General features: G+C 58.3%; 2 protein-coding genes across 2 annotated transcripts in view; one reads left to right on the plus strand and one right to left on the minus strand.

Annotated features, from left to right (window-relative positions):
• The window catches only part of TDRD9 (tudor domain containing 9), a gene marked incomplete at its 5' end in the record, with an annotated part of 57105 nt that extends 33304 nt beyond the window's left edge, over positions 1–23801 (minus strand). The window contains 6 exons of the mRNA XM_081110979.1: positions 1786–1866; positions 4063–4185; positions 4546–4767; positions 5758–5855; positions 12462–12568; positions 23557–23801. Of these exons, the coding sequence (XP_080967105.1) occupies positions 1786–1866; positions 4063–4185; positions 4546–4767; positions 5758–5855; positions 12462–12568; positions 23557–23801 (876 nt within the window). The remainder of the gene's footprint in view (positions 1–1785; positions 1867–4062; positions 4186–4545; positions 4768–5757; positions 5856–12461; positions 12569–23556) is intronic.
• RD3L (RD3 like) lies at positions 14831–17094 on the plus strand. Its single transcript, XM_081110989.1, has 4 exons — positions 14831–15234; positions 15367–15483; positions 15866–16169; positions 16461–17094. Exons 3-4 carry the CDS (start codon positions 15871–15873, stop codon positions 16723–16725), a joined length of 564 nt encoding a protein of 187 aa, XP_080967115.1. The 5' UTR covers positions 14831–15234; positions 15367–15483; positions 15866–15870; the 3' UTR covers positions 16726–17094.
• Positions 23802–24631: the final 830 nt, after the last annotated feature.

A 24631-nucleotide genomic window follows, 5' to 3' on the forward strand; every position in this document is an offset into this window, starting at 1 on the left:
AGGAGGACAGGAAGCTCCGAGAAGCACCGGGGAGGCAAACCTGAGGCCATTCGGACCTGGGCTCAAGGTGCAGGCAGCGCTGCCCGGCCCCGCCTCCTGGGCGCCCCTCACCCCCGGCGCTCCTAGGACCCCTGCCGCCCCAGCTGATCCCAGTGGCCAGCCAGCAGCGAGCACAGGGTCCGGGCTGGCGAGGGCCGGAGCCAGTGGCCTCCACCGTTAGTGGGAAGGCCCGCTGGCCTGTGCTCGGCACCTGGCCTTTTTAAAAAGTAATGAGAGGAATTTTTGACTTTCAAAACCTGATTGCAAAGCCTTCTAGCACCTGAATTCCACGACCTTGGCCCGGTTACACACACCCTATCGGTTCCACGTTTGGAAAACACCCTGCTCCAGGTTTCCCAATAAACCAGGAAGCTGTGAGCTGACGGCCGGCTCCGGCTCCGGCTCCGACACAGCAGGGCAGGGCCCTGCCACCAGGCAGCAGGGGTGACTCCCTAAAGACCATGACTCTAACTCTCTTGACTACTGAAAACTAAAAAAATCAAGTAAATACCTGAGAGCAAAAAAGTCATGAAAGTGACAATCAAGAACGCTCTGGCTTGTCTACCAACCTTTAACGTCACCTCTGTTCGAATTCCAGAAGGAAAGCCATGGCCAACCCTCTCAGGCGTCAGTCACCTCAGGTGTAAGACAAGGCGCTGCAAATGTGGGCTCCCGCCCACCGGGTGAGAACACCTCCGGCTGAGGGCCCCCGGGCAGGGAGACAAGAGACGCCCCTAAGCGAGTAGCTGAAGCACCTGAAGACAGCATGGCCCGGCTCAGAGGCACCTGTCTCCACGGCAGGGGGCCCGTTGCAGCCCTCGTCATTGACAGAGCCGCGCTCTGCCCCAGCCCTTGTCCCCCCATCGAGGGGCCCCAAAGGCCTCTGGCCAGCAGCATGGCAGCCCTGGTCTAGGCGCATAATGATTAAGGCCTCCCCCACCCCTCCTTCGGCGAGAGCTCACGCCTCCCCTTCTGTTCAGAGGAGGGTGAACAGCACTGACCACCCGGGCCTTCAGGTGCCGTGTCAGTGAGGGCCTCGGTCCCAGCCCAGCCGCGGGCACACTGCGGCCCACGGGCGGATCCGGCTGTCTGAAATGAATAAAACTAAAAAAAAAAGACCGTCCCCTTTTATGTAATGATGTTTACTTTGAATTTATATCAGTTCACACAAACACTCCATCCATGCTTTTGTTCTGGCCCTCCTGTCCGGTTTAAGAACCCATTGTGGCCCTCGAGTCAAAAAGTTTGCCCACCCCCGTCCTAGACTCTGTTTGTGTGAACTGATATAAATTCAAAGTAAACATCATTACATAAAAGGGCACGGTCTTTTTTTTTTTAGTTTTATTCATTTCAGACGGGCCGTAGTGTGCCCACGGCTGCTCTAGGACGCAGTGCGTCTGACGGGGCTCCGACTCCCACGCGCTTTGGTGCTGTTTTCAAAACAGCGACTGCAGCCGCACACCCACGCCTGTCCACGCGGTGCTAGCCCACGCACCGGGGCTCCAGCACCAGCCTTTCATCAGCCAGCTACTCTCAGGCCCCCTCCCCCAGGCTGCAGTGTTACGATCCCAGCAGCACGATGCCCAGCGGACCACACTCCCTCAGAGCAGGCCTCCCGCGGCCTGCCAGCCAGACCCGGTGCGCTGCACGTGGCAGGGGCTTGTAAGGGTCCCTGTTAATGTTAAAATAAAGAGAAGCAAAGCACAAAGTAAGCGTCAGTCCTAAGTCGTCCTGAAGTCGCGTTACCTTCACAAAACGGGAATTGGTCCTCAGAAGCTTGCGGACCACCAGCAGCAGGAAGTCCATTTCCTCGGTCCGCTCGTGCACCTGCAAAAGATGCCCGGCGCTGAGGGACGGGGGGCCGGCAGGGAGCCAGCGGCTCTGCTGGGTCAGTCCCGGCTAAGAGAATCCCACTGGCATTTGGGTAGAGTGACGTTTAGCATCCTTGGCCCTGCCCACTCAATGCCAACAGTGCCCAGGCCACTGTTACAGCCAACCCCCCACCTGGCCCCAGCACGGAGAACCACGGGGCCACGCCCACACCTCTGCAGGTCAAAGTGAACTGCTGCTCAGTGGTGAGTGCCGGATGGCAGCGGCCGGGACAGCAGTGGCTCCTGCACTGCAGAACCGATGACCGGAGGCTGGCCCTGAAGACGGCGCGCGGCCAGGAGAGCTGCAGAGGCGGGGGCCGCGGCTGCTTCGTGGCCCTCCTCACGCAGAGGCCTTCCTGGCCAAGAGCCACCCTGAGGGCCTGGAGCCACCCTGGCCTGCCCCACCCCAGCACCAGCTGACAGCAAAGGGACAACATGCAAGCCAACAGTGAGATGCTACGGGACATTCCTCTGCCAAGTGCAGAGAGCAGCTGCTCGTGCCAAAGCCAGTCCCTCCCCGGGCATGGCACCTCCAGCCCGCCGCGCGGTGTGGGGAGGGAGCAGGAGGACAGACACCCGCCGCTGACACTGCATAACGCTCACATGTGATGGCTGGGGACCCAACAACGCCTGAGCAGCCCTCATGACGCCCCCAGGCCCCAGAGCACGGCCTCCCACTTCACTGTCTCCCACTTGAGAGAGACAGGAAGCTGCTCCTCACGGAAGCCCCGAGGGCCTCTCCTCCATGAGGTGTGCAGGGCCCTCAGCCTCCCCATGGCAATTCCCATCCGACCCCGCCGCTCCCGGGCTCCGGGCTGGCCCGCGGCCCCCAACCCCCCCCCCCCGCACAGGCATCAGGCCCCCCCCCACACACACACACAGGCATCAGGCCCCCCCCCCCCCACACACACACAGGCATCAGGCCCCCCCCCGCACAGGCATCAGGCCCCCCCCACACACACACACAGGCATCAGGCCCCCCCCCCCACACACACACACAGGCATCAGGCCCCCCCCCACACACACACACACAGGCATCAGGCCCCCCCCCCGCACAGGCATCAGGCCCCCCCCCCCACACACAGGCATCAGGCCCCCCCCACACACACACACACACAGGCATCAGGCCCCCCACACACACACACACACAGGCATCAGGCCCCCCCCCCACACACACACACAGGCATCAGCCCCCCCCCCCCGCACAGGCATCAGGCCCCCCCACACACACACACAGGCATCAGGCCCCCCCCACACACACACACAGGCATCAGGCCCCCCCACACACACACACACACACAGGCATCAGGCCCCCCCCACACACACACACACACAGGCATCAGGCCCCCCCCACACACACACACACAGGCATCAGCCCCCCCCCCCGCACAGGCATCAGGCCCCCCCCCCCACACACACACACACAGGCATCAGGCCCCCACACACACACACACACACAGGCATCAGGCCCCCCCCACACACACACACACACAGGCATCAGGCCCCCCCCACACACACACACACAGGCATCAGGCCCCCCCCCCACACACACACACAGGCATCAGACCCCCCCCACACACACACACACACAGGCATCAGGCCCCCCCCACACACACACACACAGGCATCAGGCCCCCCCCCCACCACACACACACACAGGCATCAGCCCCCCCCCCCCGCACAGGCATCAGGCCCCCCCCCCCACACACACACACAGGCATCAGGCCCCCCCCCCCACACACACACACAGGCATCAGGCCCCCCCCCCCCCACACACACACACACAGGCATCAGGCCCCCCCCCAACACACACACACAGGCATCAGGCCCCCCCCCCCACACACACACACACACAGGCATCAGCCCCCCCCCCCGCACAGGCATCAGGCCCCCCCCCACACACACACACACAGGCATCAGGCCCCCCACACACACACACACACAGGCATCAGGCCCCCCCCCCCCCACACACACACACAGGCATCAGGCCCCCCCACACACACACACACACAGGCATCAGGCCCCCCCCACACACACACACACAGGCATCAGGCCCCCCCACACACACACACACACAGGCATCAGGCCGTCGCACCGGCTCCGTGAGCCGTGAGCTGAGACGCAGCGGAGCACAGCGGGGCAGCGCACGCACCTCGTCGATGAAGATGTGCGTGAAGGCCACCAGGCTCTTGGCGCTGACGACCTTCTGCAGCAGGACGCCGGTCGTCATATAAATGAGCCTGGTGTCCTCCGTGGCCACCTTCTCCAGCCCCACCTAGGTGGGGGAGGAAAGGAGAAAGGGAAAGTTTGCAGGTTTAAATGGCTGCATTTAACTCCAAAACATCCATTTTATCAGGGGGTATCATTTTTACATTAAGACAATTATGTATGGAAACATCTACATACAAGAATATAATTAAAAGGTAAAAGTATAAAAGCCATAAGTCAGAAAATTCTTTTTTCCTATTCAACTGGAAAAAAATTAAAGTTATTTTCAAGAAATTCGGAGTTTCGTTATTTTTTAAATTATGCCACAGTGTAAGCAACTGAACTCATTTTAATCCCAGCGGAAAATCATCACATTAGACGGCAGTGCACCGTGCCCAGGAGCGCGGTCCTCCCGGGTCCAGCCCACCTGGTAGCCCACCAGGCCTCCCAGCGTCCAGGCGCGCTCCCTGCTGATCCAGCGGGCCATGCTGCTGGCCCCGATCTTGCGCGGCTGGGTGACGGCGATGTGGCAGTAGGCGCCGCGCTGGAGGCAGTGGTCCAGGACGTACTGCGGCAGCTGCGTGCTCTTGCCGCTGCCCGTGGCGCCGTGAATGATCACCACAGAGTTACTTTCTATCAGAGAAATCACCTGCAAGTGAAAACAGGTCTCTCACCATTCCCGCAAAATTAACAGTGACGTCAAAGGACCTAGGAACCAGCGTTTCTCTTGGGAAAGCGTCAGGGTGGCCTGCCTTCCGTCTTTAGAAGCTACTGAACAGCCACCTGAGCAGCACGAAGGAGCAAGAAGGCTACGTCTGCTCCATTTCAACCAGCGTGACCGCCACCAGCCACTGTTTCTACAGGAACCAGACCAGCTTCCCCCTCTACTTCCCGACCTCTTCATCTAGAAAAACGAAGCACCAAGCGGGTTTCTACAGCTCTTGCTAAGTCTAAATTTCAATTATTGTTAAGTTTTTAAGTAATTCTACTGAGAAATATGAAAATCTAGTAAGAAAAACATGGAAACATCGCTGTTACTACACTCAGTGGCTTTAAAAGTCCACTTAAAACTCTTTAGACACCTGTTTAAGCAGCTTCCACTGCCCACTTACAGGGGCCATGGGCATCTTTAACCCCCGCCCCCCGCCAGGCCCTGCGCCCCCCACCCCCGGGCTTCTGTGGGCGAGTGCTGGCGTCAGGGAGCACCACTCGGTGTGACTACTGGCCTCTAAAGCCTAGCAGTGTGTCTCCTCTGTCAACGTGTGTGATTCCATCTAAAGCAGAAATGAAAGTTCCACCTGGAGCCCTGGTCGTCTCTCTGTGAGCGCGCTCCCCCCACACACAGAGTGTGGAACCGTGGGCCGCTGTCCTGGCAGCGAGGTCTGCTCACGGCTGCTTCAGAGGACGACTAGGCAGCAGCCACGTAAGAGAAGAGCAGCGCGGACGCTGAGCAACAAAGCACAGCCCAGGAAGGCCCGGCGCTCGCAGCGGCCATGCGAACGCCCTGCCTGCCTCCTCTGCTCAGAGCCTGGCGCACGCAGGCACTCGCGGGCTCCTCGCCGCTCGGACTGTACACCGAAAGGGTTGGGCCCGGCACTATTCACACCGCAAAGTCACACCATGACAGGAAGACTCTTACCTCTTCCTTACACCGATTTATAGGCAAATCGGGGTATGTATACGTTGTCTCTGGGACGCACGGGACGGTGCTGGATTTAGCCAAAGGTGGCCTTGGACCTGGATTCAGACAAAATGAACACAATGCTATTTCTTATCTGAAAGAGACGAGGCAGCCCCAGCCGGTGTGGCTCAGTAGACAGAGCACTGGCCTGTGGACCAAGAGCCCCGGGTTCGACTGTGGCCAAGGGCATGTACTGCGGTTGCAGGCTCCTGGTCAGGGCTCGTGCAGGAGGCAACCAATTGATGTGTTTCTCTCACATCGATGTTTCTCTGTCTTCCCTCTCTTCCACTCTCCCTAAAACTCAATAGAAAAATATCCTCGGGTGAGGATTTAAAAAAAGACAAGGCAAACAACCCAATGTTATTTCTAATCTGTACGTACACCATATTCTCACACACACACACACACACACACACACACACACACACACACTAGGCTGGGGTGGGCAACCCCTGGCACGCGTGCCAAACACGGCATGCCAGTAACTTTTGCTGGCACGTGAAACCCTCTCTGATAATCTTCCATTTACAATTTTTGTGAACATTTGAATGACTTAAATGTTAAATTACAAGGAACTGGCAAGACACTTGATGTTATGTTTGGTTACAAAAAGGCTTTTGAAAAGAAACTGGAAGTCTTTAAGAGGGATATGGATGGTGAGAGATTTAGATACTTCCCAAACCTCAAGAGGCACATCAAAGACCTCCCAAAAGGTGACAGAACAGACTGTCAAAGCCTTCAAAAGCTGTTTTTAAACATCATCGAGTCAACTACTGAGCAGTTCTTCTCAAGATTTGTGAAATTCAGAGAACTGGAAGAGATAGCAAAATTCATGAGGTTTCCAGGCAGCATGAAACTGGAGGAACTAAACTTACAAATGTTTTCATGGATAGACATGGCTGACTTTGAAATGCAATTGATGGAATTTCAGAGTAGCTCAATTTGGAAGGAGAAATTTATTGACCTTAGAGCTTACTTGGAAAACACTGAAAAAAAGCGATTAGAGACAGGAGTACCAGAGAGAAGTGTCGAAAACCAACTACTGAGGACTTGGAATGCCATTCCAGAAAATTTTTTCTGTTTGAAGAACTTTGCAACAGCGTTACTCTCCATGTTTTCATCCACATACGCTTGTGAATCTTTGCTCTCAGTGATGAATTTTGTTAAGTCTCATAACAGGAGTAGCCTGACGGATAAAAGTAGTAGCTCATGCATATCTCTGAAGGTCACGAAATATAAACCTGATCTAAAATCTCTGTCATCAGTGATGCAGCAGCAAAAGTCCCATTGATAATATCAAACGGAGTCATAAAGTTTTCTGTCGGACTATCAGTGTACATGTATACATGAAAAAATAAATGTATTTTTCATCATCATATACTGTGTTTTTGTCGCTCAAATGAACTTTATTATTTCTTCAAGGTTCTTCACATACGTACACCTTAAGAGATATCAAGTAGGCGTAACATGTTCTCAAAAAATTAGGGTTGGCACGCAGAAGAATTTTGAGTCAGAGATTTTGCTGGTTTTGGCACGCACTCACAAAAAGGTTGCCCACCCCTGGTCTAGGCTCACCCTAAGAGGGTAAATCTTGAGTTCCCTGGTCCCAGCTCCTTGCGCATCTGAGTGGGGCGCTCTCCCATCCCCGCACCACAGCCGGCGCTGCTGCCAGCACAGTGCTCCTTGCTCGGCAATGGCGCTCAATCAAAAGGCAAACACACAGAACAAAACTCATTAGAAACGTCAACAGAACACACTGTGTGAAGGGCTCGAGGTTGCTCCTTGCTACCAAAACAGCTGGTAGCAGACAACAGAACACAACTCACGAGGTACAGGCACCCGAGAGGGCGCCCTCACGCTGGGAAAGACCAGGACGGGGGCCCGCCCACTCGCCGTGCTCCTGGGAGTTCCTCCTGTGACTCTGGACCTCTGCACCCGACTTGACAAACTGACCAACATTAGAATTCATGGTCCATGAACTCCTACTGGGAATAATTTTACTTCCAAATTAAACTCTGCGGCCTCCATCTCTCCCAAGTCTCGGCCCGGCTCGCCGTCCTCTCCTCCAGCCCCACTCTCTGCCCAGCGTCCCTCCCTCCACCTTCCTGGTCCCCTCCGTCCGACACTCGTGCACAGCTCTCCTTTGCTCTCTGTGTCCTCCCTGCGTCCGCAGCTTATTAGCTGCTCTGATAACAGGTGATGGGAGGTAGCCATCTGCCTGTGCTTGCATCAGGCTGTGGCACTTGTTCTGAACTTGAAAGAAGAGCCAGAGCTGTCAAATCTCTCAGAGCAAAAGGAGCTACTGCTGGGCCATCAGAGGCCACTGACTTCGGGGGTGCCCGCTGCACCCACCCAGACAGCTTTCCAAGCCTCACAGCCTCCCCTCACTGTCCTCCCACGGCTCCCCTCAGCTGAGACGCATCAGTGCTGCCTTCCTGTCCTCCCAGCTGGTGAACACCCTCCCCGCTTAAAGGTGCCCTGGCCTGTGCTCAATGGTTAGAGCCTTGGCTGCAGACTGAAGGGTCCCGAGTTTGATTGCGGTCAAGGGCATGTATCTTGATTGCACTCAATACCTGGCCCCAGTTTGGGGCACGTGCAGGAAGCAACCAATCAATGTGTCTCACATCAAAGTTTCTCTCTCTGTGTCTCTCCTCCTCTAAAAGTCAATGGGGAACATCCTCAGGGGAGGATGAACGACAACAGAGTCCTTTTAAAGCCAACCCCACGTGTGAACACTTGCTAACTCACATGTCATCAGATTATCTGGAATCTGAATGCAGCTGGGTCTCCAGGTTGGGGATCTAGGCAAGCCCACAAATGCAAGCACGGCCATGATGTTTATGCAAACAGGGAAACACCTTCTTGATGCTGGAGGTGTCTCAACCACTAACGGGCCTTTCCCACAAATATATGGAAGAATGAGAGCCACGCGGCCCGGAGAGTGAGGGCGACGAGGGAGGGCTCCTGGGCGGGACTCTGCTGCAGGAGGGAGATGCGGCAAGTGTGGAGGACAGAGGGGCAGTGAGGAGCGCAGGGAGGGGCTCTGAAGGGGAGAGACACTGACAAGGCAGCAGCTGACCTGCTGAGCCCTGAGCCCGGGCCCCTGCTGCCACCCCTGACAGCACTGACGGGACATACACCCCTGGCTGCAGGCATCAAAGACAGAAATTTTCAAAAACCAAACAAACAAAACCCAGAAGCTCTAGCGGTGCTGTCTAAACCACGGCCCTTCCCCTGCACAGAACAGGCAGGCTGACATTTTCAGGTCAGTGGCTGAAGCAGAGCCAGCACAGGTCAGGCCAGACCCAGAGGGAGGGCAGGGGCAGCACCAGAGGGAAGGCAGGGGCAGGGGGAGGGCAGGGGCAGAGGGAGGGCAGGGGCAGAGGGAGGGCAGGGGAGGGGAGGGGCAGAGGGAGGGCAGGGGCAGGGGGAGGGCAGAGGCGGAGGGAGGGCAGACGCAGAGGCAGAGGGTGTTCGCGCTGTGCGTCTCTCGGGCACCAGCAGCACGCCAAAGGCAGCTGGCAGGGAATGCACCGCTACGCTCTCCTGGAAAAGGCAACGGGTAAGTGAAGGCAAATCACAAACTCGACACAGCCAAGTGCAGTCCCAACGGGACATGGGAAGCACCCCAACCTCACAACGGGCTGCTCGGTTCCCTGCTGTCTCTTACTGTAAGTAATTAACGTTAAAATATTTTACACCCACTGGAAAGGTCTGGAGACCATAAGCCTCGCTGGTTTCTGTTCACAAAGTCCCCCTTCTAGGAAGTCGAGTGGCGAGGGGTTCCACAGGATGGGGTGGCTTTCCTGGAGAACAGACTGTATTAACGTTTCTCACCTTAAACCCAGACCCTACGTCACGGAGAGCAGGCTGACTTCCTGCCCTGCTGATTGAAGCACGAGATTCAACCTTCAAATAGGGGTCTGCACGCCGCTTCTCCCGGTGTGGGCGGGTATCTCACACCAAGTTAAACCGGAACGTCTCCCCTCTGGGCTCTCATACGGGGAGGGGCAAGCGCAGAGCTGTGAGTCCTGGGAACACTGACTCCGGATTCTCACTCACTAGCGTGTCATTTATTTGTACCACAACTGCAGGCCTCTCTTGCCCGCCCCTGAACACTCAGCAGAGCCCAGCCCTCAAACCAGAAGAGCTACCAGCACTCAAGGACCCAAGTTAAAAGGCGGCAGCCCTGGCCTGACCGGTTTGGCTCAGCGGATACAGCGTCGGTCTGCGGACTCAAGGGTCCCAGGTTCGATTCCGGTCAGGGGCATGTACCTTGGTTGCGGGTACATCCCCAGTGGGGAGTGTGCAGGAGGCAGCTCATCGATGTTTCTCTCTCGTCAATGTTTCTGACTCTCTATCCCTCTCCCTTCCTCTCTGTAAAATCAATAAAATATATTAAAAAAAAAAAAAGGCCGCAGCCCTAAGGACACACCCAGGACAAGGCGAACCTGCCATGTCGAAGCGGAAACCCTGAGAACAGGAGCCAGTTAGAGCCAGGCTCACAGTTAGAAGATGCTATTAAATCTCAATTTTTAAAAAATAATGTGCCTTTTTCTAAAACCTTCATGTAGTGCCCTGCTGGTGGCTCCGTGGTTGGCGTTGGCCCTCGCCCCTGCAGGTCTGGGCTCAATGCCTAGGCCAGGGCGCTGCTGTTTTCTCCTCAGTCCTTGGCACCTCGGCAGCACTGGCTCAGCGCGTGCCAGGGACCGTGGCGGGCACATGCTAAGTGAAGGCCTGGCCCCGCCTGCAGAGCCTGCCCTTTGCACAGCTGTGCTTCTGGAGACAGATGTGAAAGGCAGCGCTATGGTCCTCAGACAAGGGCTTCTGACGTGAGCTGGGGTTTCAGGAAAGTGGCAGCCGCTCCAAACAGGAGTCCAAACCAAGGCCGCAGAGCGGATGCTGGAGTCGCAGGCTCACGCGCAGCCTGCTTCTCCCCCAGGGGCAACTCCGCAGGCCGCAGGGGCTCCGAGCCCGGGGCGCTGGATGTGTGTACAGGGCCGCGGTCCTAGGTGTAGCCAGCGCATTGCCTGGCCCCAACGCCCTTCCCCAAATGGACACCCAGACCATGTGTCTCCACACCAGCCTGCGTGGCTCTCCTGCTGCTGCTGGAGCCGCACGCCCTCCCCATCGGGTCACCGCTCGCCCTCGCCGGCTAGGGGGCGCCCTGGCTTCCCAGAGAAGCGGCTGCGCAGCCAGCGTTCTCCCCGCACAGCTGGTCCTTTCCTTAGAGACGCGAGAACCGGTGGGGGCACGCGCACTGAGAACCACCACTTCTGGTACCAACTTACTGGGTGTCTGACCAACTGGGGGGGCAGCTCAAGAGGCTGCACGAAGTCCACAAACATCCTCTTTAAGAACCGAAGGGCTGAGGAGACCATGTGGAGGCACCGGGCCAAAGTCGGCAACAGGCAAGAAGGCGGGGGAGGCACAGGTGAAAGGCCACCAGTGAGACAGCAACGTGAGGCACGTGACAGAAATGGGGCCACAAAGCTCAGCGAGCAGTGGGCACGGCAACGGCTCCGACCTCCGGAGCGAGGGCGGCACCAGCACCTCAGCTGTCAGGAGGCCCCGTCAGCCCAGAGGACGGAGGACGGAGGACGTGCTGGGATGTGCTGTGTGCGGACTCTGCTCCATGGCCTCTAAGGCAGCCGTGGGCAAACTACGGCCCACGGGCCGGATCCAGCCCATTTGAAATGAATAAAACTAAAAAAAAAAAAAAGACCGTACCATTTTATGTAATAATGTTTACTTTGATTTATATTAGTTCACACAAACCCTCCATCCATGCTTTTGCTCCGGCCCTCCGTCCAGTTTAAGAACCCACTGTGGCCCTCGAGTCAAAAAGTTTGCCCACCCTGCTCTAAAGGCTACTGAAGAGGAACTATTGCTCTACCCGACCTCTGTCCCTGGCCGGAGCCCGCACGCCGAGCAGGAGCAGAGCCCTCGGCTGCCGGCTGGCCCGCGGAAGTCCGGGTGAGCAGCGCTGCTGCTACAGAAAGTCGTTCATCCAAACTCAGAGCAGAGCGGCCTGTCCTTGAGGGCGGGTGCTAGGATAAGGCCCTTCACCTTCACGTTACAAGTTATGCTCTGGTTAGATTTTTGTCTTAATATACTTATTTTTCTTAAACTATAATTCTTAAATAAGTTTCTAATTAATAGTAAGATAACATTATTAGTCTTCCAAAGAACAGACTATTTAGAACAGGGGTGGGCAAACTTTTTGACTCGAGGGCCACAATGGGTTCTTAAACTGGACAGGAGGGCCGGAACAAAAGCATGGATGGAGTGTTTGTGTGAACTAATATAAATTCAAAGTAAACATCATTACATAAAAGGGTACGGTCTTTTTTTTTTTTTTTTAGTTTTATTCATTTCAAACAGGCCGTAGTTTGCCCACGGCTGATTTAGAACCTATATTCAAAAGAGAAAAATGATCACTTTAGCCCCCCAAATCCCAAATTAGCAAGCAGCATGAACTCTACTGACCAAAAGGCTACATCATACATTGTGCAGGTGATATATCATAGAATTGTACACTGAAACCTATATAATTTGATTAACCATCATCCCAAAAAATTCAATTAAAAAAAAAAGAAGTAACGTTTAGCGAGTGAACAGCTCACACTTCCCATTTTGCAACAGTGAACGATGCCGGTTACCTGGCCCGCGGGCTGGGTGGTCACTGCCATGCATGTCAAACTCCTGTGCTTCGAGCTGTCGGTACTTGTTGATATACTCCAGTTCCCCGCTCTTCTGGCTCAGTGACCTGCAAAGAGTATCAGAACTTAGTACACTGTTTCCAAAAAGCCAAGGCGTCACCTGCGCCGAAGGCCTGAACGCTCTTCACTAAGTCACAGAAGAAATGCAAATGGTCCATAAATAAGTAAAAGAAGCCGTAGCCGGTGTGGGTCAGTGGACAGAGCGTCGGCCTGCGGACCAAAGGGTCCCGGGTTTGATTCTGGTCAAGGGCATGTACCTTGGTTGCAGGCTCCTCCCTGGCCCAAGCCCAGGCCCTGGTTGGGGCTCGTGCAGGAGGCAACCAATCAATGTGTTTCTCTTACACTGTTGTTTCTCTCTCTTTCCCTTTCTTCCACTCTCCTTAAAAAGCAATGGTAAAATATCCTCAGTGAAGATTAACAACAACAGCAAAAAAAGTAAAAATACACTCAAATTCGTAGTCATTTTCCAAGCAGATGCAAATTGAAGTGATGCAAAACCATTCCTTCATCCTTCAAACTGGCAAATAAATAAATTCTTAGATTACAGGGAGGGTGGTAGATCGGTCTGGCATTTCCTCTGAAGGCAGGCCGCCTGCCGTGTCCATTAGAGCCCACAGCTCTGCAGCCAACACCTGTCCCCGCCATGTCTTCTGCAGAGCACGTGGGGGCAGCAGGCGCGGGCAAGGCGGTGCCGACGCCTCGGGGCATTCAGCGAGTGCTGCCCGTCGCCAGCACACGGGAGGCAGTCTCAGACCCAGAGGCGCAGCAGCGACAGCCAAGCCCGGCCCTGGAGCGTCATCCCAGGGAAGAGACATCCAGACCTGCAGGACCCTCATTTGTGACAGGCAGGGCCTAAGGGCCCCGGGAGGCAGGGTGCCTTCTCATCAGACTTGTGAGAGTTAAAACCTGGGGGGAAAGGCCCCACAGAGGGCCACGCTCACCTATGGCCTCTTACTTAACCTGTTTCCTTTTTTAAAGAATGCCAACGGAGGCTATACCCCCACACTAACAGACACAAGGTCCCAAACAGCCTGGCTGGTGTGGCTCAGTTGGTTGAGCGGTGTCCTGTGCACCAAAAGGCCGCTGGTTTGATTCCCAGTCAGGGCACACGCCTGGGTGTGGGTTCAATTGCTGCCTGGGCATACTGGAGACAGCCATTCAATGTTCCTCTCTCCCTCTCCCCTCCTCTCTCTCTAAAATCAGTTTTTTTAAATGTCCAAATCGTTCAGTGAGAAAAGACACTCGCACTGTGACATGCAAACCACCCGCGACACTTGGGGCTCCTGGGAGGGTCCACCTGGAAGGCGCTGCTGTCAGAAGCACGGTGATGCCAGCACTGAAGTGTGCAGTCACTTGAATACAATGGATTCGCATTAAAGGCACCACTTGTCTGATACACCGGCCCCACCAGCGTTCTTTTGCTCACAGTTTCCCTGCTATCTACTCCTATTCCCTCAGCACAGCGTCACTCAGAGCCTGGCGGCTGCAGTTGGCTGGGTAGGGAAGGACCATGGGGAGTGTGGCAGCGGTGACAGGTTCCCAGGGAGAACGCAGCAGAGAGGAGAGGGGCAATGCTAATAGGACAAGGAGACATTTAGGCAAAGATCAGAAGAAAAGTGAGAAGGGCCGCGCAGGTCTGCATGCGGGCACAGCCAAGGCGGCCCAGAGGGGCGGCGAGGGTCAGGCCTGGCTGGGACAAAGCGTGCTCTGGGCAGAGCCAGAGGGGCCAGGTGGGGGGACGCGGGAAGCCTGCAGAGCCCTGAGCAGAAACCCTGTGCTGGTTCCGCAGCCAACATGCTCCAGGTGGCCTGCACCATGTCCGAGGCAGCATGAATCCCGCCATCAGAGGCGGACACCCGGGGAAGCAGCAGCAGAGGCCGCAGGGCACTGTCCCGAGCACCGGCCGCCAATGGCGCCGTCTGCCCTGTGAGCAGCTGGCGCTGCGGAGGCCACACCTCGGCCTCTCTCACCACGACACGCAGGGCTAACGTGAACCAGTCTATTCTTCACGGGTCATTTGGAGGAAAAGGCCAGAGAGAAAGACTGTGAAATGTCATCCAAGGCGAAGCCGCTGCGCTGTCATCGAACACAGGCCTGGGGAGGGGACCCCGCCTGCGCCCTGGCCCTCCGCACCCGCCAGACAGGCGGTGGTCGCTGCAGTGAGTCATATGTCCTCACGGGTCCATTTTCCCGGCCTTAATCCATTCCTGCCTCAGCACCGTGCTTCCAGAGATTGCATGCACGTCGGTAATCCGCTTGCATACACGTGGCCTCCACTCGCTGTGACCCGCCTGCACACCCTCCTATTCAGAAAGAAACGAGTAGAGTCACGGCTACGACCCAGCGCGCTCTGCCCCTTTTACTTGGTTATGGGACTTGCTCAGAGCGGGTGCTTCGCAAACAGTCCAGCCTGGTCCACTTTCCCTGCTGTCACCACAGAGGACGGGGACCTGCTCCCAATGCCTGGGAGCGAAGCTGAAGAATCAAAGCAACAAGGTTATTTTTGGAACTCCAGAGGCACGAACTGCAGCTCCACTGTGACCCGGCAGCGCGCAGCAGGCAGCGGCAGGCGACAGCCCCGCGTCCTGGGGGCACATCTGCTGGCTTGGCGTCCACATCCCTCCCCGACCCACGTCTGAACGCATCGAGGGCCAGCACCGGCGCCGCCGGCATCTTTTCAGATGCCTGAGCTGCATTCAAAAGGCAGCCTTATGTAAGTGGTGCAGCTGCGGTAGTAAGTTATTTTTGTCGTTTCTTCCGCTTGCTTACAAGGTGAATTAATGAGCGCTCTCCACGGGAAGACTTCACAACCTCGTTCCTAACATAGAAAGTTATTTATTTCAAGTGCAGCCCCAGTGGTGAGCGCGGAGGCGCCTTCCGCAGGCACAGCAGGAGCAGCGGAGGGGCCGAGCGAGACGGCGGCCGCAGCCGAGTCAGCACCCACAGCGGACCGCAGCCCCAGGTACGCTCTGACCCCTGTCTGTCCAAGCCGTGTCAAGCATGTTTCCGGAGCACTGGGCTGTATGCTATTATTTTAAAGTGTCCTAAGAACTTTTAAGAGCAAGTGTTCAGTGTGACTGTCAGAAAATGTTCAGTCTGCAGATTCTCTCTCACTTTGTGTATTTCCTGTCTGCTTAGCTACACAAAGTATTTTTAAAGCTTGGTTCAGGGCACCGACCTAGTTAGGAATTAAAAGACTTTAATCACGTTTCGATCTTACTTTGTATATCTAACCAGTGGAAAATTCATCCACTTTTCTGGGAAATGTATTATGAAGAGACAAATATTTGCTCATCAGAACCGTGACACTGTACGCAAATAAATGAGCGGGGACACTCCCACAGGCCAGATGCCACTCTTCGGCTGGATGAGGTGGCCCAAGCACAACCCCTGCCAAGCGGCGCGCCGCCCGGGCTCCAAGGCCGTGGCCAGGACGCTCCTGCGGGAGCTGCAGTGGCACCTGCAGGAGCGAGAGAGGTTCATACAAGAGGTGGGCCACGAGCACCCCGGGGCGCGGGCGGGTGTGGAGTACACCTGGCTGAGAACCTACCAGAACCCCCACACGACCATCCCTGCTACTGAACAGAGGCAGCTGGAAGCTCTCTGTGCGCAAGTTCAGCCCTGCCAGGCGGGAGCCATTCTCAGCAGGTAACAGCCCCCACTTCCTCCTGATGCCCGTACCGTGGGCCTCAGCACTCACGCATCCAGGCGGGCAAGGGCCCTCTATCAGCAACCGAACACCTCTGAGAACTACCTGTCACTACCTTACCGGCTAGACATGTTTTCCGTCACTGAGATCCCTGTCCTAGACGCCTAAACTAAGCCGCGTGCAGACCCACAGGTGGGCGCCGCCACGCGGCCACGGGACAGGCTGCATGTGGGAGACGGGGGTGGAAAGGGAACGGCCTGACCCACGTGTGCGTCACTGCTTGCCTCTAGGTTTCGAGAAGTTCTGGCAGAAAATGATGTGCTGCCCTGGGAAATTGTCCACATCTTCAAGCGAGTTCTGGAGGACGCCCTGGGTAGCCCTGAGAAAGGCGGGCAGCCGGGCCTGGCGGTGGGGGGCGTGGGGGACCGCGCCCGGAGTTCAGACCAGGATGAGATTCCCACTGTTTCCAGTTACGTGGACCGACACGCGGAGAACAGGCTCCCCACATCCTCGCGCAGGACGTGGAACCTGCCGTACGGCCCCCCGCCCAGCTAGGCTGCTGGTGGCCAGCGGCGCTGCAGGACCATGGCGCGCCGGAGCCTCACATTCGGAACGAGGGGACGTGCCCCACGCCTCTCTGTCGCGAGGTCCGAGTTAAAAATCGCTGTGGCGCGTCCTGTTTTAGACAGAGTTCCCTCTGAACCCCTCCAGAGTGCAATGTTTCCTAACAACTAAAATGTTTCCTAAATATTTTGAAAAAAACATTTGAAGTATTTTCTTATACCGCAAAGCGTCTCACAGGAACTAGGGCGTCTACCAGTGTGCAGTCGGAAATTTGACAAATTCTGTGTGAAACCCCGACATCAACCTGGACTTTGATTCTAAGACGAAGCTACACACAGAACAAAATAAATGAGTGGCGTGAATCCTCTCTCCCGTGACTGTGTTGCCAGGGCATCCTCTCAGAAGGGAGACCCGCGGGGCAGGAGTGAGGGCAGCAGTGAGGGCAGCAGTGAGGGCAGCGAGGGGCAGGCGTGAGGACAGCGAGGGGCAGCAGCGAGGGCAGCAGTGAGGGCAGCGAGGGGCAGCAGTGAGGGCAGCGAGGGCAGCGAGGGGCAGGAGTGAGGGCAGCGAGGGGCAGCAGTGAGGGCAGCGAGGGGCAGGAGTGAGGGCAGCGAGGGGCAGGAGTGAGGGCAGCGAGGGCAGCAGTGAGGGCAGCGAGGGGCAGCAGTGAGGGCAGCAGTGAGGACAGCGAGGGGCAGCAGTGAGGGCAGCAGTGAGGGCAGCGAGGGGCAGCAGTGAGGGCAGCAGTGAGGACAGCGAGGGGCAGCAGTGAGGGCAGCGAGGGCAGCGAGGGGCAGGAGTGAGGGCAGCGAGGGGCAGCAGTGAGGGCAGCGAGGGGCAGGAGTGAGGGCAGCGAGGGGCAGGAGTGAGGGCAGCGAGGGCAGCAGTGAGGGCAGCGAGGGGCAGCAGTGAGGGCAGCGAGGGGCAGGAGTGAGGGTAGCGGGGGCAGGATGAGGGCAGCGAGGGCAGCAGTGAGGGCAGCGAGGGCAGCAGTGAGGGCAGCGAGGGGCAGCAGTGAGGGCAGCGAGGGGCAGGAGTGAGGGCAGCGAGGGGCAGGAGTGAGGGCAGCGAGGGCAGCAGTGAGGACAGCGAGGGGCAGGAGTGAGGGCAGCGAGGGGCAGCAGTGAGGGCAGCGAGGGCAGCAGTGAGGGCAGCGAGGGCAGCAGTGAGGACAGCGAGGGGCAGCAGTGAGGGCAGCAGTGAGGGCAGCAGTGAGGGCAGCAGCGAGGGCAGCAGCGAGGGCAGCAGTGAGGACAGCGAGGGGCAGCAGTGAGGGCAGCGAGGGCAGCAGTGAGGGCAGCAGTGAGGGCAGCAGCGAGGGCAGCAGTGAGGACAGCGAGGGGCAGCAGTGAGGGCAGCGAGGGCAGCAGTGAGGGCAGCGAGGGCAGCAGTGAGGGCAGCGAGGGGCAGGAGTGAGGGCAGCGAGGGGCAGCAGTGAGGGCAGCGAGGGGCAGCAGTGAGGGCAGCGAGGGCAGCAGTGAGGGCAGCGAGGGGCAGCAGTGAGGGCAGCGAGGGGCAGGAGTGAGGGCAGCGAGGGGCAGCAGTGAGGGCAGCGAGGGCAGCAGTGAGGGCAGCGAGGGGCAGCAGTGAGGGCAGCGAGGGGCAGCAGTGAGGGCAGCGAGGGGCAGGAGTGAGGGCAGCGAGGGCAGCAGTGAGGACAGCGAGGGGCAGGAGTGAGGGCAGCGAGGGGCAGCAGTGAGGGCAGCGAGGGGCAGCAGTGAGGGCAGCGAGGGCAGCAGTGAGGGCAGCGAGGGGCAGCAGTGAGGGCAGCGAGGGGCAGCAGTGAGGGCAGCGAGGGGCAGGAGTGAGGACAGCGAGGGGCAGCAGTGAGGGCAGCGAGGGGCAGCAGTGAGGGCAGCGAGGGCAGCAGTGAGGGCAGCGAGGGGCAGGAGTGAGGGCAGCGAGGGGCAGGAGTGAGGACAGCGAGGGGCAGCAGTGAGGGCAGCGAGGGGCAGCAGTGAGGGCAGCGAGGGGCAGCAGTGAGGACAGCGAGGGGCAGGAGTGAGGACAGCGAGGGCAGCAGTGAGGGCAGCGAGGGGCAGCAGTGAGGGCAGCGAGGGCAGCAGTGAGGGCAGCGAGGGGCAGCAGTGAGGGCAGCGAGGGGCAGCAGTGAGGACAGCGAGGGGCAGCAGTGAGGGCAGCGAGGGCAGCAGTGAGGGCAGCGAGGGGCAGCAGTGAGGGCAGCGAGGGGCAGCAGTGAGGGCAGCGAGGGGCAGCAGTGAGGGCAGCGAGGGGCAGCAGTGAGGGCAGCGAGGGGCAGCAGTGAGGGCAGCGAGGGGCAGCAGTGAGGGCAGCGAGGGGCAGGAGTGAGGACAGCGAGGGCAGCAGTGAGGACAGCGAGGGGCAGGAGTGAGGGCAGCGAGGGGCAGCAGTGAGGGCAGCGAGGGGCAGCAGCGAGGGCAGCAGTGAGGGCAGCGAGGGCAGCAGTGAGGACAGCGAGGGGCAGCAGTGAGGGCAGCGAGGGGCAGCAGTGAGGGCAGCGAGGGGCAGCAGTGAGGGCAGCGAGGGGCAGCAGTGAGGGCAGCGAGGGGCAGGAGTGAGGGCAGCGAGGGGCAGCAGTGAGGGCAGCGAGGGGCAGCAGCGAGGGCAGCAGTGAGGGCAGCGAGGGCAGCAGTGAGGACAGCGAGGGGCAGCAGTGAGGGCAGCGAGGGGCAGCAGTGAGGGCAGCGAGGGCAGCAGTGAGGGCAGCGAGGGCAGCAGTGAGGGCAGCGAGGGGCAGGAGTGAGGGCAGCGAGGGGCAGCAGTGAGGGCAGCGAGGGCAGCAGTGAGGGCAGCGAGGGGCAGGAGTGAGGGCAGCGAGGGGCAGCAGTGAGGGCAGCGAGGGCAGCAGTGAGGGCAGCGAGGGGCAGGAGTGAGGGCAGCGAGGGGCAGCAGTGAGGGCAGCGAGGGGCAGCAGTGAGGGCAGCGAGGGCAGCAGTGAGGGCAGCGAGGGCAGCAGTGAGGACAGCGAGGGGCAGCAGTGAGGGCAGCGAGGGCAGCAGTGAGGGCAGCGAGGGCAGCAGTGAGGGCAGCAGTGAGGGCAGGAGTGAGGGCAGCGAGGGCAGCAGTGAGGGCAGCAGTGAGGGCAGCAGCGAGGGCAGCGTGAAGACGAAGCTGCATCCTGACACTCACTCCATTGTTAATCTCAGCACAATTAAGGGAAAGTATAAAATCACAGCTGTGTGTCAGATCAGGAAAGAGATGGCCTGCTTTAACACTGATAGCTGCTACTCTCGAAGGAAACAATGCTGACATGTACTTTACACCAATATCATGTTCATTTAAAATAGCAACATATTTAATATCTAATTTAAAAATGTCATAATTTCACTAAAGTAGGAAATTATTCATTAGTCATCTATTTTTATGATCAAATGCTAGACTTTACCATTCCTGTTTGTTTGTTAATCCTCACCCGAGGATATTTTTTGAACTGCATTTGAGAGAGAGAGTGGGAGGGGGAGACAGAGAGAAAGAAACGTGAGTGTGAGAGACACATCAGCCGGCTGCCTCCCACACAGGAGAGCAAGCCCGCAAGGAGGCACGTGCCCTGGACCAGAATCGAACCCAGGGCCCTTCAGTCGGCAGGCGATGCTCTAGCCACTGAGCCAAACGGGCTAGGGCTAGCCTTTCCCATTCTTAAAGGTAATTCCAAGGAACCTAATGTCTATAATTTTATATTTGGAGATTTGTGGGGGTTACTTTTCATCTAACAAGAAAAAAGAACAGAACATACACGCCAAAGCCCGCGCCGGGCCTGGCTCCCAGCACAGCCCGGGCCGGCCTCCCGTGGCCCCAATCCCAGCCGCGCAATAAACTGGGGCAAGCCGACCAGGGTTCGATGGGCGGGCCCCTGAGGAGCCCGGAGAGGCCGACACTAAGGAGCCGCTCGCTGCTGTGCCCTGTTCCTCCGTGTCCAGGAGGCACCGCCCAGGGCGCTCCCATCGAGAGGCTTCTCGCAGGAACTCCCTGCGCAGAGACCCAGGACGCAGCCCACAGTGCCCGCGTCCACGCGTGCCAGGCACTGAGCAGGGACTGGCTCCGTGGGCCGGCGCCCCAAAGGCTCGCTTCCTGTGCTGCCATCACCACTGACAGGCCTGCCTGGCTCTATACCGCCCGCAGGCCCTGCGTGCTTCAGAGAGGGAAGGCGAGGCAACCCGCAGGGGCGAGGCTATGAAGCCACTGTGCCAACGGGCCCAGCTGATGGCTAGCATTTTTAGTGAAGGTATGTCCACAGGTTCAAACACACTGTACTGCATGCGTACAGGCCACAGCATGGTGTGAGCGTGGCTTTTACAAGCTCTGGGAACCCACGTTCACGTGACTCCCTTCACTGTGACACTCGCTGGTTGCGTGGTCTGGGACCGAACCTGCAGAATCTCTGAGGTGTGCCTGTGCCACAACTTCAGCTTAAAACACAGCCCTGTGGGACCGCAGGTCTGTAAGCCGGAAACGCAGGGAAACGCACTGGGTCCCCTGCGGAGGGTCCCACAGGCCAGCATCAAGGTGCTCACAGGGCTGCATCCCCATTGGAGCCTCATTCATGCGGCCAAACTCAGTGCCTTGAAGTCGTAGGTCTGAGGCCCCCTTTCCTTGCTGGGGAGCATCAGCTGGGACCAGCCCGGGCCCTGCACGCCCACAGCCCACAGCCCTTCTCGTGCTTCCCTGAGGCCTCATCTAACGAGACCAGGCCAGTCCCTCTCCCGCCTGAAATCCCCGCCGCGTCAGAGGTCTCTGCTTTGAAGGGTGCATGCGACTAGATAACCCAGGTAGGCTCCCTCCTCTAGGCTCTGAACCCTCGAGTGCGTCTGCGAAGTCCCTCTGCCGTGTCACCCAGCACAGGCTCCAGGGACAGCTCTGGGGCCATCACCTCCCAGGACTTCCTCCTGGAAGCTGAGCAACAAGCCACTCTCCCACCCAACCTTTTCTCATCTACAGTCGGAGCCACCCCCCCCCCCACACACACACACCTACACACACACACACACACACACACACACACACAGCTGTGTGGAGGGCTAACAGGGCTCCACGGTGCTTCCCTGTGCCCACCACGCACGGGCCTGGCATGAGATGTGCGCGTGTGCAGGCCAGGACGCTCCTGTCAGGAGGCGGATGGAGACAGACGATGGTGACACTGTTTGCCTGCACCCGTCACTCTCCTGGCAATTTCACAGTAATGTCAGACACTGATTGTAATGATTTTTAGAATGGGACTTATGTTTTGTCTTTTCATTTATTTTACAAAAGTCTCAGTCCATAAAGGACTGGAAATTTAAAAAACTGATCCTTAGTAGCTATAGGGACACTTAAATCTACACTATCATTTCTGACAAGGGTAATAATTTACTTCCAGTATCACACCACGACGAGTTATTTAAAGGCAATGCTGTCCGTCCTCCACGTCTAGGCAGCGGGCTGGGGGTGGGGGGGCAGTAAGGAGGGCAGCCTGCGGTCACTCAGGGCGGAAGCCCAGGGAGCAAAGGCACAAGCACACAGGCACCGGGTCTCTGCCCTCAGGCCGCCAGGAAACATCCCCCGAGGCCCCCGGTGCACCTGGGCCTGCACAGGCTGGGCCACCATGAGAGCCTGGCCCACAGGTCAGACAGAGCAACAGACAAGGTCAACTTAAAATACAAACAAAACCACTCTGCGGACTGTAAAGGGCCTTGAACTGGGGGGAGGGGCCCAGCAGGGAGGCAGACGCTCGGGGCTAGAGGTGCCTCCAGGGCCTTGAGAGAGAGCAGGTGTCCTGCTCACCAGGTCTGGCCCCTAAAAACAGCGGGCGTCCCCTGCCTGTGCCACCAAAACCACATGCCCAGACAGCAGCTGCTACGTCAAACAACAGAGGGGAGCCGAGCGCCCACAAAACCCAACAAAGCTCCAGCTTTCAGGCTCCATGGTATTTGTCCAATTGCGTTGAAAACGTCTGACCCCACAAAAGCCTGGGCCTGGGTGCTCACGGCAGCTTTACTCGTAGTTGTCCAAACTCGGAAGCCGCCCACGTGATCTCCAGTAGGTGGTACCCAGACATGGGATGTGACTGAGCACTTGAGGAGAAGGAGCTCTCGGGCCATGAAAAGGCCTGGAGGAACCTTAATCGCGTCTGGCTAAGTGAAAAAAGCCAATCTGAACAGGCTACGTACCTGTGATCCCAGCCACAGAACATTCTGGAACATGCAAAACAACAGAGAGATTAAAGAGACCAGCGGTTGCCAGGGCGGGGGGCATGAATAGGCGGGGCGGGGCAATTTTCAGGGCAGGGAAAGCGCTGGTGTGATGCTGATGGGGGACGCATGCCCCCGTCCATGCGCCCAAACCCACAGACTGCACAACCAACACCAAGAGGGAACCCCCTTCTTAGCTACGATGTGTCCACACCGCTTCATCCGTAGCCCATTAGAGCAACACGTTACCAATCGGGCAAATGCTGGCGGTGTTGGGGGGGTGGGGGGCCCCACGGCACTCTGCACTCAATTTTTATGTAAAATTCAACTGCTCTAAGGAAACAGCCCAGCCCAGCCCAGCCGCGTGGCTCAGTGATGGAGCATCGATCTAGGAACCAGGAGGTCAGGGTTCCGTTCCCCATTGATGTTTCCCTCTCCCTCTCCCTCTCTCTCTAAAAGTCAATTAAAAAAATAGAATATCCTATTAATAAAAAGACTAGAACTCCGCATCTGGTAGGGAGAGGTTAGCTGGTATGGTGGCGAGACAGGGCTGTCTGTGGCCAGCTCGCTTTGGGGCGGCCAGGCATCGCCCAGGCAGCGGGGACCAGGGACGTGCCAATGGGGCCCACGTCCTCGTTGTCCCGGCCCCGCTCCCACCCGCAGCGCGGCCGCCTACCTCCTGGATGCCCCCTGATGCGCCTGCGCAGGTGCCGGTGCCTGCGCCTGCGCCTGGGCCTGGGCCTCGGCCTGGGCTTGGGCGGCGACGGGGCTGACCCCAGGGGCTCTGTTCCTGCGCTGGGCCTCGTCTCTGGCCGCCTCCGCCGGGAAGGCGGGCGGCGAGCCCAGGAGCTCCACATCGGTCACGGTCTTGCCGATGGTGAACCAGTCGTTGATCTGGTCGATGGTGAGCTTGCGCAGCATGGTCGCGGCCTGGCCTCGGCAGCGCCTCAACCGCCTGGACTGCCTGGGAACGTGGATCAGCGTCGCGCCCAAGGCCCCGCCCTGCTCCAGGCCCTCCAATCAGAGTGTGCCCCAAGGCCCCGCCCTGCTCCAGGCCCTCCAATCAGAATGCACCAGCGCCCACGTGCCCAGGCCTCGTGCCTTCCAACCCACGCCCAGCCACGCTAGGCCTGCTGGGAGCTTGGCTGGCCCCGCCCCCACCCAGCGACCTGGGCTTTCAGGTCCCTCCGGGCTCCCAGGTCCGCCACCCCCTGCGGTGACCCGGCGTTGCGTAATGTGACCCCAGGGCCCTCTGGGGAGTGGGGGCGAGGCGTCAATGGACCGGGATGTGCCAGACCCAGCCTCGCCCTCTGAGGGTCTCTAAGGGAGGCTTGCACCTGGCCCAGGGCAGGGCCGCGGGGATGGGGCGCCGGTGGAAGCCAGCCTGGGAAGGGAGTGTGGTTGTCGTGCCGAGGTCAGCAACTGGCTGCGGCACTGGGACCCCTTGCACCCGATCTGGGGGAGAGGAGCAGGGGAAGGTCACGGAAGGCTGTTAGGAAGGACACCTACAGGACAGCCAGGCCCCATGGACGGAAGAGGACTCAGGATCCCAGAGGAAGGGCAGGTGGTGAAGGCCCGAAGGCAGGCAGCCCCAGTGGCCGAGTTGAGGACCCGGAAGAAGGAGCATAAGCCAACTGAATGCACCTTCCTCCTTTTAGCCCCGCATCTCAGCTGCACTGACCGCCCACAGCCGGATAGGAGGTGAGGGGCACAGGTGTGGGGGTCCTGGGCACGTGGACGGCGCTCAACAC

This window comes from Myotis nattereri, assembly GCF_964212035.1.
Source record: "Myotis nattereri genome assembly, chromosome: 1".
Classification (NCBI taxonomy): domain Eukaryota; kingdom Metazoa; phylum Chordata; class Mammalia; order Chiroptera; family Vespertilionidae; genus Myotis; species Myotis nattereri.

Excerpts from the sequence above, each read along its gene's own strand:
- RD3L (XM_081110989.1), top strand. The coding sequence starts at position 15,871 with ATGCCACTCTTCGGCTGGATGAGGTGGCCCAAGCACAACCCCTGCCAA. Across the intron at positions 16,170-16,460 it reads GCGGGAGCCATTCTCAGCAG|GTTTCGAGAAGTTCTGGCAG; the intron begins GTAACAGCCCCC and ends GCTTGCCTCTAG.